This window comes from Trichomycterus rosablanca, chromosome 12 (genome assembly GCF_030014385.1).
Source record: "Trichomycterus rosablanca isolate fTriRos1 chromosome 12, fTriRos1.hap1, whole genome shotgun sequence".
Taxonomy (NCBI): Eukaryota; Metazoa; Chordata; class Actinopteri; order Siluriformes; family Trichomycteridae; genus Trichomycterus; species Trichomycterus rosablanca.
In genome coordinates, this window is record NC_085999.1 from 39,135,936 (window position 1) to 39,156,400 (window position 20,465).

Below are 20,465 nucleotides of genomic sequence, written 5' to 3' on the forward strand. Positions count from 1 at the left end.
AAAAAAACGGGTTTGCGTGCAGAACCTTGTAAATGTCAGAGAACATTTGCAGTTTATTTGAAGCGTTTTGGATAGAGGAGGGGAAATATTTCTATATTTTTAAACATTATATTATGTGTCGATGTGATGTGTGCTTAATGTAGTGTGTTATTTGCTCACATATTTGAGACAGCAACATGTTTGGATGGAACAGATTTCACAAATCCAAGCCCTGCGTGTTACTGCAACACCTGGCAACCAGAAGAACCAGTTCCACACCACCCAGACTGGTACTGGGAATCGAGACGAGCTGTGATGAGACTGGAGCTGCAGTGCTGGATGAGACTGGGAGGATTCTGGGAGAATCACTTCACTCTCAGAAAGAAGTCCATTTAAAGTAAAGAACTTTACATTCACTACATGCTCAAAAGTATGTGGACAACTAACTTTGACAAGCCTTATTGGACCATGTGTTTAAATACACACCGATCAGCCATAACATTAAAACCACCTCCTTGTTTCTACACTCACTGTCCATGTTATCAGCTCCACTTACCATATAGAAGCACTTTGTAGTTCTACAATTACTGACTGTAGTACATCTGTTTCTCTACATGCTTTGTTAGCCCCCTTTCATGCTGTTCTTCAATGCTCAGGACCCCCACAGAGCAGGTATTATTTAGGTGGTGGATGATTCTCAGCACTGCAGTGACACTGACATGGTGGTGGTGTGTTAGTGTGTGTTGTGCTGGTATGAGTGGATCGGACACAGCAGCGCTGCTGGAGTTTTTAAACACCTCACTGTCACTGCTGGACTGAGAATCGTCCACCAACCAAAAATATCCAGCCGACAGCGCCCCGTGGGCAGCGTCCTGTGCCCACTGATGAAGGTCTAGAAGATGAGCGACTCAAACAGCAGCAATAGATGAGCGATCGTCTCTGACTTTACATCTACAAGGTGGACCGACTAGGTAGGAGTGTCTTATAGAGTGGACAGTGAGTGGACACGGTGTTTAAAAACTCCAGCAGCGCTGCTGTGTCTGATCCACTCATACCAGCACAACACACACTAACACACCACCACCATGTCAGTGTCACTGCAGTGCTGAGAATCATCCACCACCTAAATAATACCTGCTCTGTGGGGGTCCTGACCATTGAAGAACAGCATGAAAGGGGGCTAACAAAGCATGCAGAGAAACAGATGGACTACAGTCAGTAATTGTAGAACTACAAAGTGCTTCTATATGGTAAGTGGAGCTGATAAAATGGACAGTGAGTGTAGAAACAAGGAGGTGGTTTTAATGTTATGGCTGATCGGTGTATATAAGGGCAGTTGTAGCTTAAGCGTCTGGTAAATGCTGAAAATGTTAATGTATTTTTACAAGCATATAAAAAGTATTGGGACACCCCTTCTAATTATTGAATGTGTGTGTTTCATCCACAATGATTGCTAACAGCTGTAATAAATCAATTATATAAAGACAAATATAATATATTATAATGTCCGAATACTTTTGGTCATATAGTGTGTGTGGATTTTGTGGTTTGATGGTTGGACTGTCTGTATTATGCTGTATGAGTATAATTGTACTGTTATGGACTCTCATGTGGACCGTTAAACTCCACTCAGCACATTTCTGTTTAATGGAATTATAACGTGCGTCTTTATTTTAATGACTTATTTAGGATTTCTGTTTCAGAACGGGAGGAATCATCCCCACGGTCGCCCAACGGCTCCACGAAGAAAACATTTCCAGGGTGGTTCAGGAGGCTTTGGACAGGAGCGGCGTCGCACCGAGCGAACTCGCCGCCGTGGCCACCACGGTGAAGCCAGGCCTGGCGCTGAGCCTCGGCGTGGGGTTACGGTTCGCTGGGAGGTTCGTGAAGCTTCACGACAAGCCCTTCATTCCCATCCACCACATGGAGGCTCATGCACTGACTGTACGGATGCTGCAGCGGGTGGATTTCCCGTTTCTGGTGCTTCTTGTTTCCGGAGGTCATTCACTTCTCGCTCTGGCCAGAGGAATCGACGACTTCTTACTTTTAGGCCAAACACTGGACGAGGCACCAGGAGACACTATGGACAAGGTATTAGATGTAAAAACCACCTCGTGATGTATGAAAATAATACAGCGCTACCTTAAAACTCAACGTCAGTCGGTTCTGGGAGTGGTGTTGAGTTTTAAAGACGTTGAGTTTCGAGGTATTTTCCCCCATAAGGATGTTTGGAGAACCTGTTAATGCGTCCATGGTCCCGTGGAGCTGCAGATATTTTAGTCTCATGTAAAATAATGAGGTTGTTTTTGACACTTAAACACTGAAAATAACACAAATATAATATAAACACACTGAAATACAATTACTAACAGTTACACATCAATAAAAATACAATAAAAGCTGCACTTTAGTTTTACTTCTTTATTGTTTCCTGACGCTTCTTAATGCTGGAGATGCTTGATGTTGGAATATCGTATTCCCTTCAGCACCGGCGCATTCACATGAGAAGCTGCTGTGCCGTTATTTCCTATGAAGTGTGACGGCGGTGCACAAAGCTTAGCGTGACTTATTGTAGTAAAACAGCGAGTGAGGAATGTGATTAGTGGAGGAACTTATGAGCAGTAATAATGAAGAGGAGTTTAGTGCTCCTGTCTCCTTCTTTTACTACATTAAACCACGTTAAGCTTTATTTTCAACCAGAAGCGTTTTAGACTCTGGGAGAAGCTGATTCTGATTCTCAACATTTCTCAGAAGCTGGAGCTGTAACACAAGTTTAAAAGTGAAACAGGGAGGAGAATCCAGATAAACACAGATACACGTGGAGCTGTAACCCTGGATCTGCACCTTATTCCACACTGATGCAGATTCAGCTCAGATTCACACTTTGTATTTGTGAGCCCAGCCCAGGATTCGAACCCCAGACCTCATACCAGTTACTCGAACCAAATCTAAAAATGTTTGTATACGTTATGCATTAAAAGCTTAATAGAACCAAAACACGTTGGTTTTTTGGAGCAGGTAGCGAGGAGGCTGTCTCTGATAAAGCACCCGAAATGTTCGGTTCTCAGCGGAGGTCAAGCGATCGAGGTGCTGGCGAGAGAAGGAGACCGACTCAAGTTCCAGTTTAGATCACCTATGGGACAGCACTACGACTGCAACTTCTCCTTCGCCGGCGTCCGCAACCAAGTGACCACGGCTATTATCAAAAAAGAGAAGGAAGAAGGTGACTCTTTATTTATGGATTTGTTGAATGATTAACCAGACCATCACAGACTTGTTTTTTGAGCGTTTTCTGTCCCGGCAGGCATGGAGCAGGGTCGGTTATTATCCTGCGTTCACGATATCGTCGCTGGCACGCAGCACACCGTAGCCTCGCACACGGCCAAGCGGACGCACCGGGCCATCCTGTTCTGCCAGGCCAGAGGCCTCCTGCCGCGGGACGACCCAACGCTGGTGAGTTCACCACACCCCGGGGTTCCAGGGTGGCCAAATGGCCCATATTTGGGTTTGAATCTCATTTCTTTGTGCGCTTTTCTTTCTAGGTTGTATCAGGAGGAGTAGCAAGTAACGAATACATCAGAGAAACGCTGAGGATCGTCACCGACGCCACCGGACTGCGGTTACTCTGTCCTCCCGCCAAATTCTGCACAGATAATGGAGTAATGATTGCATGGTACGGATTAACGGTCCATCCGCCTGTCCACAGTCCGGCTCAATACCTGGACAGACTCGTATTCGTCCTCGTTTGGAAGTGAACCGGACGCTTGTAACGATCATAATTAATTCTCCTGTCATTGGTTACGAACACGTCAAAGTAAACGACTCGTATTTGATTGGTTTAAAGCTCCACTTTCCGTGAGCACGTCCACCACTTTACTGTGGAACGTCCGGCCCTGAAACGCTCCTTAATTACTAAGTTTTAATAACCGTTCACATCGTAGACACTCCAAAACGAAACACAGCGTCCAGCTCTGAGTGTCGCTCAGCACCCGACTCATTTGGAAGATTCAGGAAAGATGAAGTTCATGATTTTGGACAAAAGTATCACAAGTCGAGTCTAAATGTGGTGAATTTCACAATTAAATCAATGAAGGTTTTAATTTTGTGTGCTGGAGACACGATCCTGACTCCCCACTGTCATGTTCTCAGTTTTGGGGTTATGAAAGTGGCCACCCTAATAATAATTCAAATAATAAATTCATATAATAACTCATTTGAGACAAATAAGGTTGTAAAAGTACTTCAGTCCTTTATTGTTAATAATTTTCTGCTCTGTTTTGTTCAGGAACGGTGTGGAGAGGCTGAAGGAAGGAAAAGGGATCGTCTCGTTTACTCAGGACGTTCAATACGAGCCCAAGTGAGTCTGAGCTACATTTACACCCTTAAAATACTTCATCATGTTCTATTTAATAATCATTTATCTAATCTTTCTTTTAGGGCTCCGCTTGGCAGAGATATTTCTACAGAAGTGAGAGACGCACAAATCAAGCTTCCACTGTTAAAACTGAAGATAAAAAACTGAACTAAACTGACTGTGTAATTCCTATTTTATATATAAAAGCTCTGTTAAAATCAAATCTTTATAGTTTATTCATTTTGTATTATTTTTAGTGTTTTTAAGTGCTTTTTTCCCTCCGGCTCCCTACAGAGCACTGAGATTCTGACATCAGGTGACGTTACTCGAGCGTCGTTTTTCCAGTTTAGGTCTGTACGAACTCGCGGAGGCTTCATCAGCGTATCGAACCCGGGGATCGGTGGTCCGGCTCCTCTGCAGCGGTGCCCCGGTGGCGGGTCGGCTCTGTGATGTGGGTCTGATTCCTAAAAAGAAACCAGAGAACAAGCTGGAGTACATTTTTCAGACGGCATGCTGATGCAGCGTCCAGCGCTCGTATTTAATATTAAACCACCTAAACCAGCGATTGTTTATTCAACTACAGTTAAACTAAGTTGTGGCCAGAGTGGAAAGTTTAAAAGTCGTTTAATAGGCGCCCAGGTGGAGCCTATACCAGCTTTTCAATGGGCGCAAGGCACACAGTAACACCCTGGACGGGGCGGCAGTCAATCGCAGGGCACACACACACACACATACACCCCCATTCACCTACAGGGTAATTCAGTGTCTCCAATTAACCCGACTGCATGTTTTTGGACTGTGGGAAACCGGAGCTCCCACAGGAAACCCACACAGACATGGGGAGAACATGCAAATTCCATACAGAAAGGCCCCGCCCCGGGTTTTTATTTTTTATTTTTTAGTCACATGACTGAATAACAGACTCAGATCTAATTCATGTACCTTTACTGTAGTGCTGCCGGACTGGTGGACCTCCGTTTTCCTCCAAACTGTCAAAAAATAATAATAAGAGTTTATTCTTGATGGCAAAACACACGATTTTTTAATGCATTTTCCCAATTTTCCTTCCAATCTGGTCATATCCAATTCCCTCTGACACGCGTGCAGTACCGACTGCTTCTTTTCTCTTTTCTCTTTTCACCTGAACCAGGCAGGTTCATCTGGAGATCCGAATCGTGCACAGAGAGTGCACAAACCTAATATCGTAGTCCGTGAGTGTACAGTTTAGGAGAAATATGAGGTATGAAGGATCTTTATATCGTGGTTATAAGCGGTGGGTGAGGGTGGAGGAGGAGTAATCGCTCGTGTCTGAGACACTGAGAGACGCTTATAGTCCGGATTTAGCTCTGTCTGATTTCCACCTTTTTGGACGCTGAAAGAAGCTTTAAGGGGAAGAAGATTTTCATGTGATGATGATGTGAAATCAGTGGCGCATCAGTGGCTACGAGCTCAACCAAAAATATTTTTTGCTGACGGCATTAAAAAGTTGGTACGACGCTGAATATATGCGTCGGAAGGCGACTAAAAAAGAGTTCGGAAACTTTTTAAAGATCCCTCGTAATTATGCAATCTAAAAATAAAAGAGATATGCCGAAGTGAGGCGCTCGGGTGGCACAGGGGTCCATCACGCTAACCCACCACCGCCGAGATCCGGGTTAGAATCTCAGTGCTCCTATTACCCAGCCGGGTATCTACAGTGGCCGCAGCTCTGTATATCGTAGTTCGTGACCCCGGACCTACCCAGAATAATGAAATAAAGATTAAATGAAACGTACCTGAGCGAGGGAAGACCCGCTCTCCTCTGTCTGTCGAACTCGGACGTGAACCTGCGGCAGATCTGAGCGTCTGGATCCAGATTATCCATCAGCAGTTTGTACGTGAGCGTTCGGTTTCTGCACTCCACCAGCAGCTGGCGGTGAGCGTGGCGGTTGTAGGTCAGGTAGCCGAGGACGTTGGCGCAGGCCGCGCGTACCTGATTAAACGGAAAAGTGCAGTTTTAAAGCCGCCGCTTTACCTTACCTCGGTATGTACCGTTTTATCGGACGTACCTCCTCGTTGTCGGAGTACAGGTGAGCGCAGAGGTGCTTTACCCCGCCCATGGTGACGATGGCGTCAGGTAAACCTCGTCTCATGTGTGCCAGGCTCGCCAGGAACTGAGCTGAAATAAAATCAACATTTCTGTCATGTTATATTGTTTACAAAAATCCCAAGACTTTAAACATCATGATGCGCTGCTCTTTATGATGTATTATTATGACTATATAATAAAAAATACATGTGTTATACCAGCAGAGGCTGTATGGGTAATACACTCACCTGCCACTTTATTAGGAATACCTGGGCACTTGCTTAGTTATGCTGTTATACAATCATCAATCAGCCAATCACGTTGCAGCAACTCAAAGCATAAAATCATACACTAATAAAGAGCTTTAATGCTCAAACTTTAATTAGCATGATCAATATATTGACGTTGGTGCCAAAAGCGCAATTTTTATGCACCTCATCTCTATTGCTGGAGACATCCTTTTCAGACCGAGGAGGGCCGTAACTAGCACACGCCCCCTCAGGAACGTGTGCAGTATGACCACTTCTTTTCACCTGCACCGGACGGGATCATATGGAGATCTGTATCGTGCAGCAGTCTTCATTATCCTGCGTCTCTGTGCAGTACCATCGATCAGCCAGCAGAGGTCGTAACTGCAGCAGTGATGCACCGTCAGACGAGCCAATCGTTGTCCGTGTAGCGCCTGTCAAGCTTGAGATTTTAGCACTGGTGGGCTGGCGTTTTTAACTATGCGGCGGCGGGTGTGGCTACAACACCTCAACTCAGTAATTAGGAGTGGTGTCTACATACTTTCGGTCATGTAGTTTACATTCGACACATTTTAAGGATGTTCTTTAGCTATTTAAAATGTATACAAAGACACATTGAATAAATAATAAATATGGGGCTCAGTTGGTGCAGCGGAAAGACAAGCTTGCCCACCCGTGTTGAGCTGTTTCTGCTATCGGCCGGCCGGGCTCCTACACGCAGACAAAATCTCAGAGGAATATTTCATCACTGCTGCAGTTATGACGTCTGCTGGCTGGTCGAGGCACTGCACAGGGACGGTGAATAATATAGATCATCGCCTGACTCTCCGTACGCGATACAGATCTCTGTGTAAACCCGCCTCGTGCTGGTGAAAAGAAGCGGTTGGTACTGCACACACGTGTCAGAGAGGGTGTGTGTTAGATACGACCCTCATTAGTCAGGGACAGGCTCTGCAGTAGTGGAGGAGAGATATACCAGGGGGAATTGGATACGACTAGATAGGAGAATAGAATAAAAATGTAAAGTACCTGTGATGACGACGGCGGTGGGGTTTTCAGACTGCAGTAACTCCGCCAGGATTGTGACTCCCCTCGCCGTCAGGGTCACCTGGTCCGAACCTTTGATCACTTTGGCCAACACGATGATCTAACGATCAACAACATCAAAAGAATCAGATCAAAAGGAAAATATTTCATCTGACATCAAAGCAGAGTAGTAAAAATATTCATTTTTAACATTTACAGCGTTTATCAGATGCTTTTATCCACGGTGGCTTACAATCGTGACTCAATACAGTGCAAAGAGTGAATTAAGGGCCTTGCTCAGGGGCCCAATGTTGACAAATTGGCTTTGTTTTGATATTTAGAGCAATATTGGTGTTTACCACCAATTTATCCTGGTCAGGGTTGAGGTGAGTCTGGTGTTTCCGTAATCACTGGGCACAATGCAGTATGACACCCTAATATGGCACCCTCATAAATAACTAAAAGATAATGAAATATCAGAATACATGTACAGTATCTATCAGCATACAGCATTTATATATATACAGTGTATCACAAAAGTGAGTACACCCCTCACATTTCTGCAGATATTTAAGTATATCTTTTCATGGGACAACACTGACAAAATGACACTTTGACACAATGAAAAGTAGTCTGTGTGCAGCTTATATAACAGTGTAAATTTATTCTTCCCTCAAAATAACTCAATATACAGCCATTAATGTCTAAACCACCGGCAACAAAAGTGAGTACACCCCTAAGAGACTACACCCCTAAATGTCCAAATTGAGCACTGCTTGTCATTTTCCCTCCAAAATGTCATGTGACTCGTTAGTGTTACTAGGTCTCAGGTGTGCATAGGGAGCAGGTGTGTTCAATTTAGTAGTACAGCTCTCACACTCTCTCATACTGGTCACTGAAAGTTCCAACATGGCACCTCATGGCAAAGAACTCTCCGAGGATCTTAAAAGACGAATTGTTGCGCTACATGAAGATGGCCAAGGCTACAAGAAGATTGCCAACACCCTGAAACTGAGCTGCAGCACAGTGGCCAAGATCATCCAGCGTTTTAAAAGAGCAGGGTCCACTCAGAACAGACCTCGCGTTGGTCGTCCAAAGAAGCTGAGTGCACGTGCTCAGCGTCACATCCAACTGCTGTCTTTGAAAGATAGGCGCAGGAGTGCTGTCAGCATTGCTGCAGAGATTGAAAAGGTGGGGGGTCAGCCTGTCAGTGCTCAGACCATACGCCGCACACTACATCAAATTGGTCTGCATGGCTGTCACCCCAGAAGGAAGCCTCTTCTGAAGTCTCTACACAAGAAAGCCCGCAAACAGTTTGCTGAAGACATGTCAACAAAGGACATGGATTACTGGAACCATGTCCTATGGTCTGATGAGACCAAGATTAATTTGTTTGGTTCAGATGGTCTCAAGCATGTGTGGCGGCAATCAGGTGAGGAGTACAAAGATAAGTGTGTCATGCCTACAGTCAAGCATGGTGGTGGGAATACCATGGTCTGGGGCTGCATGAGTGCAGCAGGTGTTGGGGAGTTACATTTCATTGAGGGACACATGAACTCCAATATGTACTGTGAAATACTGAAGCAGAGCATGATCCCCTCCCTCCGGAAACTGGGTCGCAGGGCAGTGTTCCAGCATGATAATGACCCCAAACTCACCTCTAAGACGACCACTGCTTTATTGAAGAGGCTGAGGGTAAAGGTGATGGACTGGCCAAGCATGTCTCCAGACCTAAACCCAATAGAACATCTTTGGGGCATCCTCAAGCGGAAGGTGGAGGAGCGCAAAGTCTCGAATATCCGCCAGCTCCGTGATGTCGTCATGGAGGAGTGGAAAAGCATTCCAGTGGCAACCTGTGAAGCTCTGGTAAACTCCATGCCCAGGAGAGTTAAGGCAGTTCTGGGAAATAATGGTGGCCACACAAAATATTGACACTTCAGGAACTTTCACTGAGGGGTGTACTCACTTTTGTTGCCGGTGGTTTAGACATTAATGGCTGTATATTGAGTTATTTTGAGGGAAGAATAAATGTACACTGTTATATAAGCTGCACACAGACTACTTTTCATTGTGTCAAAGTGTCATTTTGTCAGTGTTGTCCCATGAAAAGATATACTTAAATATCTGCAGAAATGTGAGGGGTGTACTCACTTTTGTGATACACTGTATATGAAATTTGTTGAGGGGGCCCAACATTGTTTTTTGCACTGGGGCCCATGAGCTCCTAGTTACGCCACTGGTTTCTTGTAAAAGTATGTAAAGTATGCCGGTGACCATACAGAATATAATATAGGTGTTTTGGAAAATCAAAACAAAAAAGTAATAAAATGTGCAAATATAAAGCTATTCGATCTTTAAATATTATAAAGTTTAAGTGTCTCTAGTTTATTTTGACGTGTTGTGACGCAGATTACCAATATAATGTGTGTTATTATAACAGTAAAATAATCTTTTAGAATCTATAGCACCAGTTACTGATGTAAGTAAGATGAAAAATCCCTGCACACAGCGTTAAAGAAACGTCTGATTGTCTCACTACCTGAAAAGCAGCTCTGGCCCGCTCCGTCTGATCATCTGAGGTCAGAAAGGGCTCGTAGATCTCCATCCGAACGCCGCTGTACTGCCCGATGGTTAACTGCTCCTCTATGTTATCGTATGCAAACAGAGCGAGGGCGTGGCCTGCCTCCAGACCGATGTTCTAATATATAGAAAATATATACAAAACATGGCATCACCGTTTACCACAAATCAACAAACGGCGATCAAAATCTAATGTTTTCAGTCGTGTTAGTGCAGAATTTAGAGACAGACAGAAAGACAGATAGATAGACAGATATACAGTACGTATAGACAGATAGATAGATAGATAGATAGATAGATAGATAGACAGACAGACAGACAGACAGACAGTACGTATAGATAGATAGACAGACAGATAGATAGACAGACAGACAGACAGACAGATAGATAGATAGACATACAGACAGACAGACAGACAGACAGATAGACAGTACGTATAGATAGATAGACAGACAGACACAGACAGACAGATAGATAGACAGATATACAGTACGTATAGATAGATAGACATAGACAGATAGATAGATAGATAGATAGATAGATAGATAGATAGATAGATAGATAGATAGATATACAGTACGTATAGATAGATAGACAGACAGACAGACAGATAGACAGATATACAGTACGTATAGATAGATAGATAGATAGATAGATAGATAGATAGATAGATAGATAGATAGATAGATAGATAGATAGATATACAAAACGTATAGATAGATAGACATACAGACAAACAATATATACAATTAAGTATAAATATAGAAATAAAAAACAATATAACAATATAAAAATATCAAATATAAGTATAAATATAAAAAATAAGTTATATAAAAGCAGCATCCAGCAGACTCAGGGTCCTTACATTTGTGATTTGATATAAAAATGAATGCTTTTTGCCTTCCAAACAGTTTGGAGGTATAAATGTTTGGTCTGATTGGAGATTTGGAGATTTTTGGTGATCCTAAAATGCTGCCACTGACTGTTAAGACTGTTTTCAGGAAGTTAATTAAAGCTTTACTAGTTTTATTATTTGATTTGTGTATTTTTTAAATCCTACTTGTGCTGAATTACTATGATGTAAAATAAATTTACCAAGAGTGTCAGTAAATAAATAATAAATAATTATAAAGATGTGGAACATATGTAGGATAAACTGTGATGAAGCTGCAGGTTACTCGGTCTGGGGCGTGCAGCAGATTCACTATGGTGTCGTAAGAAAAGTCTTCGTGTTCCCAGAATGCCTCCTGAACTTTTTTATTCCCCATCAGTATGCACGCCAGCGTCTGAGCGACCTGGACCTGTCTCATAAAAAACAACGGTACAGAGTTAAAGGTTTAAATGTTTTAACTTATATTCATTTAAAAAACACAAAACAAAACCTTGAATCGACCAGGGGGTGGAGGGTCCAAACTGTTGCATGAGACTGTATAGGCTACTGTGTTTAAGTGGGTGTGTTCAAGTTCAAGAGGTTTTATTGTCATTTGTGTCAGTGGGAGCTTAGTGGGTGGAGCTTTGCAGCCACTGCTGGGCCCCTGAGCAAGGCCCTCGAATGTCCCATATGATTTTGGCAGATCAAGACCCTGTGCAAATAGGTGGGGTTCTTCAACACCAAACTTGTCAAACTATGGTTTTCTGGACCTTATTTATACGGCAAAGGACCCAAACTGTCAAATATGTCAAAAACTAAAATCTCTGGGACCTTGACCACACTGGTCTGACTGCTTACCTTGACCTGAAGAGATCTGTGGTTTTGCAGAAGCTCTAATAAAGTCGGAACGGCCTTTTCTTCATGAATCAGCCTCTGACTGTTCATGTTATTAGTGTGAGCCAGTCCTGTATAAATAAAAATAAAATAAAAAGTGCTTGAAAGTGATTTTAGACCCCAAATAATACAAAGAAATCATCAAGAAATGCAACCTGAAACTCAACCTGTACATCAATTCAATACAGAAACGCAGCCAGTTCCCTGGGCCAGAGATGTTCACAAGTCACAAAATACGAGTCTGAGTCGAGTCACGAGTCAATATAATAAACACAAAACATATATTATAAATGTAGAAATAAAGAAATAATCTGTAAGTTCAGATAAAAACAACAACAGATTAGCGAGTGTATTTAGCCGTTTTACTTCGTGCCTTTACTTTCCCAGGTTCCAGTTAAAAGCTTAAACCGACGTTTTGTTTTCATTGCAAATCACGGCACAGCGGCCAAAATCCCAAACACAGCAAAAACAATCATAACCGCTGCTTACCTTAGCTTCTGTTCTTCCAGATGCTATTACATTTATAAGCGTGCGTCCCATTAGGAACAGAATCCGTTATTTTGTAAATGTGCTTATAATTAAAAACCTCCAAACTTTTCCCGGTGGTGAAGTAAAACAGGAAGTCGTTAGAAAGCCGATCGAGCGTTTCATTACCACGTCATCTGTGTGACGCAAACTGAATAAATGCAAATAACAGCATTTCTTACTAACAATTACAATCAGAAGCTCTGATTGGTTCAGAAAGCGTCTTACAACCATCAGCACCGATTCTGTAGGAGCGTTCCATTCACATTATCTGTTACTGTGAAGGGCACTACGTAGGGTATTCCACCATTTTAAGTAGGGAGCGACGCTTCATCACTACGCCGGAAGCTGCTGGAACATTTACACATTGTGTGTGTTGTGGGTTAAGACGGCCGGAGCGTTATTATTATTATTATTATTATTATTATTATTATTATTATTATTATTATTAAAGAGCAGAAAATGACACGATCAGAATGATGATGGATCATATACAGTATATATATAATTATCACACGTAACTAATGTTGCTGACTTTTGTTGTACACGAGTCATTTGAAACGAGTCCGAGTCGAGTCTAAAGTCGCTGTGTGTGCGACTTACGAGCGACTCGGACTCGAGCTGGACCGAAAGATGGTGAAAATGTGTTCTGTGATCCACTGAGTTCACTGACGAAAAGGACCATCCAGACTGTTATCAGTGAAAGCTGCAAAAGCCAACCACTATCATGAGGAATGCATGAGTGCCCATGTCATGGGTAACTCGCGTATGTGTGAGGTGGAGGCGTACATTCCGATTTTAGTGTGACGCGCACTTATCAAAGCATGATTATTTCAGCAAGATGATGCCAGGCTTCATCTGAACACCTACAACAGAGTGTGTGTGCCTGACCGGCTTGCCTGCAGTCCAGATCTGTCTCCTATTCAAATATACGACGCATCATAGAGACGAGACTCGAACAGCGGCGAGCACGGACTGTTGAGCAGCTGAAGTCTCATATCGAGCAAGAACGGAGAAATTAGTGTCCTCAGTTAATCAGTCCTCAATTAATCGGAACGCTGATGGAACACAGGGGGGAACACGCCCACGTCCTGACTTATTTGGAGTGTTTTACAGGACTAAATGCATTTATATTTACAAACTGTACAGGAAATACTATATAAAAGTAGAATATTACCAATGCACAGGGCTCTGAGAGCACCGATGACACTGAGGAGGGTTCTCTCGGTGGTACGGGAGCCCCGCAGGATTCGCACCAGGGGCTGGACCACTTTTTCCCTGCAGAGTCCTTTCTGGTGAAGACGACTGTCCCGGCTGAGCGCGGTCACCGCTTGGCATCCTGTAAATAAAATAAGCAGAGCAGTGAGGACTGAACTCTAGTGGGAGTTTGGAAGGAACTGATGGACCTGGAGCTTTAAAACAGACCTGGAATACCAGAGCAGACCGGAGGACCAAGAGGACGAATCGTCTCGTACGATCTCAGAATGACCGTCGGACGTGTGTCAGACGCTAATGGCAAAAACAAGCCGCGAAAACACATTTTTCTTACGAGGATCGTTATGCGCGGGTCCCGGCGGCGGCCTGGGATTCCAGAGGCGCGCGTCTGGCTGCGTTATGAGTCTAGCAGACTCGTAGCATCTCCGGACAGGAAGTGCCGCTCCTGGACGTGACCCTTCTCACGGTAGCAGATTGTAAAACTCGAGCCGACGGCTGTCCAGACGGCTGTCAGTCGGTCGTTCGGTCGTTAGCACGGCACGTCCAGTCCTGTCAGCGTCACATCATTGAGCGCTGGATTTACCGCGCTTGGCTCTTGGGTTGGTGAATCTCGGGAGGTTTCGGGTGAGGACGGGTTCACTGGAAACGTCCTGCTTTAGATTTACGAGCGTTCCAGATGCTGCTGACCCAACGACGTGCCGGGGTGTGTTTTTTTGGAACGGTGCTTTGGCAAGTCCATGTAAAGGTCAAGACACTCGTGCTTATACGCAAGTTCTACAACCCCAAACCAGAAAAGAATGAATGCAATGTTTTTTATTATTACTTTAACATATACAAGGGTTCTTCAAAAAGTTTCGCCACTTTTTTTACAACTCTATTTAATAAGATTTTCAAGAATTTCACATTGTCAACTTCCGATAAATTTTTCCAGCGTCGTACCAACTTTTTAATGCCGTCAGCAAAAATTTTTTTGGGTTGAGCTCGTAGCCACTGATGCGCCGCTGCTTTCACATCATCATCACATGAAAATCTTTTTCCCCTTAAAGCTTCTTTGAGCGTCCAAAAATCCGGACTATCAGCGTCTCTCAGTCTCTCAGACACGAGTGATTCCTCCTCCACCCTCACCGATTATAACCAACATATAAAAGTGCTGAAACTTTTTGAAGATCCCTCGTAGTCTCTCTGGTCTTACCTACGTACTGCATTTTATCTGATGTGGACAGGACCAGGTCCAGGATGAATTCATGGCCCAGAAGCTTGGCGATATTCTTCTGCTGCTTTGGTGTGTTTCCTGCAAGGGCCCAGAGAGCCGTCGCACCCTGTTCCCGCGTTTCCTGATGGAATACCTGTGATTAAATCAAAAACAGAACCGACATGTAAAGGAACGAGCTTTTTTAACGGCTTCATGACTTGACGTGTATTCTTGTGTATTTTATGACTTGTTTAATAAATGCATAATGTATCAGGGTTACATGGTAGTTCAGTGGACCTACGATGGGTTTTCAAAAAGTTTCCTCACTTTTATATGTTGGTTATAATCGGTGAGGGTGGAGGAGGAATCACTCGTGTCTGAGAGACTGAGAGACGCTTATAGTCCGGATTTTTGGACGCTGAAAGAAGCTTTAAGGGGAAAAAGATTTTCATGTGATGATGATGTGTAAGCAGTGGCGCATCAGTCATATTATTTTTTTAGAATGCATTTTCTTCCCATTTTCCTCCTGATTTAGTGACTCCATTTTGTCTTCCGCTGCTGAGAGATACCAGATTACATCCGAGGAGAGCACGTCGCCGTACACGCCTCTTCCGACACGTGTACAGCCCTCCTCTTCTCGCCCCTGCATTCTGCACAGGCGTCTCTTCCGCCAATCAGGGTCCTTACACAGGGTATGAAGATCCACCCACACACACATAGTCCGGCCCCCACCAGTGGCCAATTAGTATCTGCTGCAGGCACTGCCAATTATACCCGCTAGATGGCGCCCAGCTGACCGGAGACAACGCCGAGTTTCAAACCGAGGAGTTCAGAATCTCGACACCTGGGTGCCTCGCATCAGTGAAATTCGTAATAAATAGAGTTTTAAAAAGTGCAGAAACTTTTTGAAGAACGCTCGTGTGTTTAAACCTTTCACCACAGTCATCGTCTGTAAAAGCCTTGGCATGATTTCTTCATGAGCTCCAGTTTTCTCCTACTTGAAAAACTCATGTAGCAGGTAAACTAATGGCACTAAATTAATCTGTATTTATTCTGTAGGGTTTGATTAGAACACAGTTGTTGCTAAAAAATAATAAATAAAGGATTTAAAGAAGAAATGACATGTATAACATTGTTCTACGTACAATAATCTCATGATGTCTTTAACAGATAATAAACATCCTTTAACACTTTCCGATGCATAAATAATAATTATAAAATACTAATATAAATATTAATTTGGTGGGCCAGCAAAACTCGCAAGCATGCAAGTTCAAATCTCAGCTCATTGATTGGTTTGTCTGAGGGAGGTTAAAAACTGCTTCAATTATGCCCCCTGCTGGCTGATTGAAGGTGCTGCACAGAGACGGGGATAACGGCGATCGGTGCATGACTCTCCGTGCACGATACGGATCTCCGTATGAACCTGCTGGTGAGGGTGAAAACAAGCGGTCGATACTCCACACGTGTGGGAGGGGGCGTGTGTTAGTTATGACCCTCCTCGGCCAGGAGTGGAGGTCTGCAGCATCAATTGGGGAATTGGATATGACTAAACTGTCAGGAAATTTAAAAGAATTGTTGATTAAATATGAAACTAAAGCGAAGCCATAATCATATTACCTTCAGGAGCCACATCAGGTGCACGTGGGTGTTTTTCCTCTGACAGAGTTCCTGTGCGGCGGCGTTTCGGTTCACTACGGCCTCCACAGCTTTGGCTGCTTTGACCTGCGTGGAGATTTTTCCGGTGCTCAGGATCTGCACCAGGGAACTTACAGCACCCGCAGCACAGATCAGGTCCTGGTTCTCCCGGTGTCCACGGGCCAGTTCGGCCAGGGCCAGACACGCCTCTTCCTGCACAACTTCTATATTACACACATATATATAAATTCCATTGTTCTTATTTGGGTTTGTTGTGGTGCTCTACTGCTGTGGTCTGGGGATCCAGGGTTCAAATCTCGGTGCTATCGGTCAATCGGGCGTAATGTCTGAGACGGAGGGGGGGGAGTGAAACAGCCTAGCCATTAGGGGGTGCCCTTGTCAGTGCACTCTCAGTACTGGTCTCAAATCCGGATAGAAGTAGTCTGGTATGAGGACCAGATCCACTGTAGTGACGCTGTAGTGAAGTATGGGAACAGCCAGAAGAGAAAAAACATTATAATAACTCAGTCAAAGGGGCGCTTGAAGTAAAACATGCTAGCTCAATCTTGTGAGTTCAAATCTCAGCTCTGCTACTATCAGACCAAGCGCCTAAACGAACAGTGATTTGCTGGTCGGTGGGATTCCTCATAATTGCTGCAGTTACGACCTCTGCTGGCTGATTGATGGGGCTGCACTGAGACGGGGGATAATGGAGATCAGTGTGTGACTCTCCATGCACGATACGGATCTCCATAGGTGAAAAAAGGGTTCGGTACTGCACACGTGGAGGTGTGTGTTAGTCACAACCCTTGGGAGGAAAATTTGAGGGGTGTAGTAAGGTGCTTTATGGTTTGTTTCAGAGTTAGACACTGTACCCGAGGTGACGGCGAGTAGCTCGACCAGGAGTGGAATCCCTCCAGACAGCGCCACTGCGTTCTGGATTCGGGGGCAGGCGTCACACAGAGCTCGGACACACTTTATAGCGTTCACCAGCACGTCCTGGACGTCGGAGCTCAGCAGCTGTACCACCGGGGTCACTCCACCCTGCCAAAAACAAGTCCAAAAACAAGGAAAGGTCAAAGGTCCTGCTGGTTGTTTTGCAGTATGTCATGTATTGGTGTGGCGGAGCACGGAGATCCCTCTTAAAAGGGCAATTAAGCATCATTTAACCCTAATTGAGCCTTTTAAAGTTTATACCACTTTTATTTTGACTTAGTAGTAACTGTGGGTAAGGGTGCTCGCATGGCCTATACTACTAGGGTTTTTTTGAACTTTTTTTCAAGCGACCCATATCTTGTCCATAATTTTTACTGCGACCCAGGCAACACATCAAATTTATCAACACATTCAATTTATCAAAACGAAACACAAAACGAAACAAACTTAATTAATGAAAATGGTGACAATCCGGTCCCACTGTGGTTTACAAAATGTAACATAAAGCCTCCACAAGGGGGCGTTCGTGTACAAGTTCATTTTGTTTATGTGCCTGTTAAAATTTGTTTTTTAAATGCATTTTCTCCCCCTTTTTCCTCCCGATTTTTAGCACGTCCAATCGCGTTACGCTTCCTCTCCGCTGGTGCTGACCCCCACCCCGACTGAGGAGAGCGAGACTGACACACGCCCCTTTCAACACGTGATCAGTACCGACTGCCTCTTTTCACCCGCACGAGGCGAGTTCATATGTGGATCAGCCTTGTGTACGGAGAGCCACACCCTGATCGCATTATCTCTCAACTCCGAGCAGGCGCCATCAATCAGCCAGCAGAGGTCGTAATTGCATCAGTTATGAGAGAGTCCCTATCCGGCTCCCTCCCTGTATGAACAACAGCCAATCATTGTTCATGTAGCCGATGAGTTCGAAATGCCAGCTCTGGTGTGCTAGTGTGTTTAACTGCTGCACCACCTGAGCGGCCCTAAAATCTGTTTATTTAATTATTATTACTCTTATTTTTGTCTGCAACCAATATTTTTTTTTTTTTAAACCCTGGCCTATACAACCTTAACAAGCTGAATCACACTGGAAATATTGTAAGTGGGGGGGGGTTGGTACTGCACACGTGTTGGAGAGGGCGTGTTAGTTACGACCGTCCTACAAAGAAGTGAAATACGATCAGGGATTTGGATATGACTAAATTGAAAGGAAAATTGAGGGGAAATTGCATTAAAAAATGTGTAAATAACATATTTGTTAACACTGATGTCTGAGCACCAGTAAAAACTCTGGATGCTAATTAAATTATTTATTTACTATATGGTGTCAAATATGCAGGAGATAAAAAAATCTACATTTTTTTAAATTGAATTTCATAATCGTCTCATATAGTGTCGCTCGGACCCACCAGCTCATCGATGTGACTCCGGTACCCGGCGCTGTGCCCGGCCAGGTCTGCCAGGATAACAGTGCAGCGTGACTGCAGCTCTGGATTCTGGACGCTGACCAGCTCGACCAGCACCCGGACTGCTTCATTTTGCACCAGCTCCTCACACACCGGCGCATTCACGGTCAGATGACACAAGACTGCGGCAGAGATGCGCTGGAGCAACGGCCTGTCGCTGCGCAGGAGCTTCACCAGAGCTGCGACGCCGCCTGTTACAGCACACGCAGACCGAGGTCGTTATCGACACATCGTTCCTTTAACCATGTGACCTGCTGTTATTAGCTGTGGGTGTGACCTGCGTCCGTGATGTCTCTCCAGTAGGGGTCAGCGTTCACGCAAAGAGCCTCCGTGCACCTGACCGCCATCTCCACTGTCCTGTTCTTCTCACTGTGCAGCATCTCTACAGTGGACAATAAAGACAGGAGGAATAAAATAAGGTCAACACCTGGACACAGACATTCCTCCCAATTTAGTCGTATCCAATTCCCTCTACTGCTGCAGACCTTCACTCATGACCCTACCGACAAATGTGCAGCACTGACCGCTTTTCACCTGCACGAGGTTCATACGGATATCCGTATTGCGCACAAAAAATCACGCACTATCTCCGTTATCCCCTGTCTCTGTGCAGCACCATCGATCCACCAGTAGAGGTCGTAACTGCAGCAGTTATGAGGAATCACTACGACCCTCCCTCCCTCAGACGAGCCGATCGTAGAGAAGCTGAGATTCGAATTCACAAGCTGGAGAAGTCAGCACTGGTAGGCTAGTGCAGGGTTTTACATAAACACAAAATGAATTTGTACTCGAACGCCCCCTTGTGGAGGCTTTACGTTACTTCTTGTAAACCACAGTGGAACCAGATCGCCACCAATTTTATTAATGAAGTAAATTTCGTTTTGTGTTTCCTTTTTGATGCATCGTTTGTGTTGCCTGAATCACGGTAAAAATTGTATAATGATATTGAAAAAAATAATAACAATAATATTAATATTATGATGATAAAAAAAGACAATAATAATGATAATAATAATACAGATAATAATAAAAATGAAAATGATGACAACGATGCTGCGCCGTACCAACGAGAAGCTTCCAGACGGGAAGGCCCTCCAGATTCAGCTGAATGAGGCGTCTGAGGATGTTGGTGTGGAAGTACAGGGTTGCCAGATGAACCACGTTGTTGCCCTTACTGTCGGTCGTTTTCCAGTCCGCCCCACTGGACAGCAGGAAGACCAGAGAGTCCGAGGATCCGGACATCGCTGCCAGTAAGAGCGGGGTGCTGTGATACCTACGACACACAAACCGAGCAGTTACTGTTAAAGCCAAACGCTTACGTAAAACTGGACGTCAGTTAGTTCTGGGAGTGGCGTCGATTTTAAAAGACATGTCTATTTAGCGAACACCTTATATCCAAATCAACAAGATCCATTCCATAGATTTGAGGTTTAAGGGCCTTGCTCAGGGGTCTTTAATGGCAACTTAGCAGTGGTG

At 44.2% G+C, this 20,465-nt stretch overlaps 2 protein-coding genes across 2 annotated transcripts in view; one reads left to right on the plus strand and one right to left on the minus strand.

Moving 5' to 3' along the window:
• osgepl1 (O-sialoglycoprotein endopeptidase-like 1) lies at positions 1-4,556 on the plus strand. Its single transcript, XM_063006421.1, has 7 exons — positions 1-376; positions 1,683-2,070; positions 2,998-3,202; positions 3,284-3,432; positions 3,522-3,652; positions 4,265-4,336; positions 4,417-4,556. Exons 1-7 carry the CDS (start codon positions 177-179, stop codon positions 4,499-4,501), a joined length of 1,230 nt encoding a protein of 409 aa, XP_062862491.1. The 5' UTR covers positions 1-176; the 3' UTR covers positions 4,502-4,556.
• ankar (ankyrin and armadillo repeat containing) overlaps positions 4,546-20,465 on the minus strand; it is a 24,694-nt gene continuing 8,774 nt past the window's right edge. Inside the window, exons 9-23 of the mRNA XM_063006418.1 lie at positions 20,054-20,262; positions 19,267-19,371; positions 18,933-19,180; positions 17,466-17,634; positions 16,573-16,814; positions 14,953-15,106; positions 13,723-13,884; positions 11,985-12,091; positions 11,434-11,556; positions 10,215-10,373; positions 7,679-7,796; positions 6,382-6,491; positions 6,109-6,305; positions 5,276-5,322; positions 4,546-4,797 (exon numbers count right to left, since the gene is read on the minus strand). Coding sequence (XP_062862488.1) covers positions 4,646-4,797; positions 5,276-5,322; positions 6,109-6,305; positions 6,382-6,491; positions 7,679-7,796; positions 10,215-10,373; positions 11,434-11,556; positions 11,985-12,091; positions 13,723-13,884; positions 14,953-15,106; positions 16,573-16,814; positions 17,466-17,634; positions 18,933-19,180; positions 19,267-19,371; positions 20,054-20,262 — 2,302 coding nt within the window. The 3' untranslated portion in view covers positions 4,546-4,645. The remainder of the gene's footprint in view (positions 4,798-5,275; positions 5,323-6,108; positions 6,306-6,381; positions 6,492-7,678; positions 7,797-10,214; positions 10,374-11,433; positions 11,557-11,984; positions 12,092-13,722; positions 13,885-14,952; positions 15,107-16,572; positions 16,815-17,465; positions 17,635-18,932; positions 19,181-19,266; positions 19,372-20,053; positions 20,263-20,465) is intronic.

What these genes read in the sequence shown, in the direction of transcription:
- osgepl1 (XM_063006421.1), top strand. Translation starts at nt 177, where the DNA reads ATGTTTGGATGGAACAGATTTCACAAATCCAAGCCCTGCGTGTTACTG. An exon ending in CAGGAGACACTATGGACAAG is followed by an intron (nt 2,071 to 2,997) that starts GTATTAGATGTA and finishes TTTTTGGAGCAG; the next exon opens with GTAGCGAGGAGGCTGTCTCT. An exon ending in CAAAAAAGAGAAGGAAGAAG is followed by an intron (nt 3,203 to 3,283) that starts GTGACTCTTTAT and finishes CTGTCCCGGCAG; the next exon opens with GCATGGAGCAGGGTCGGTTA.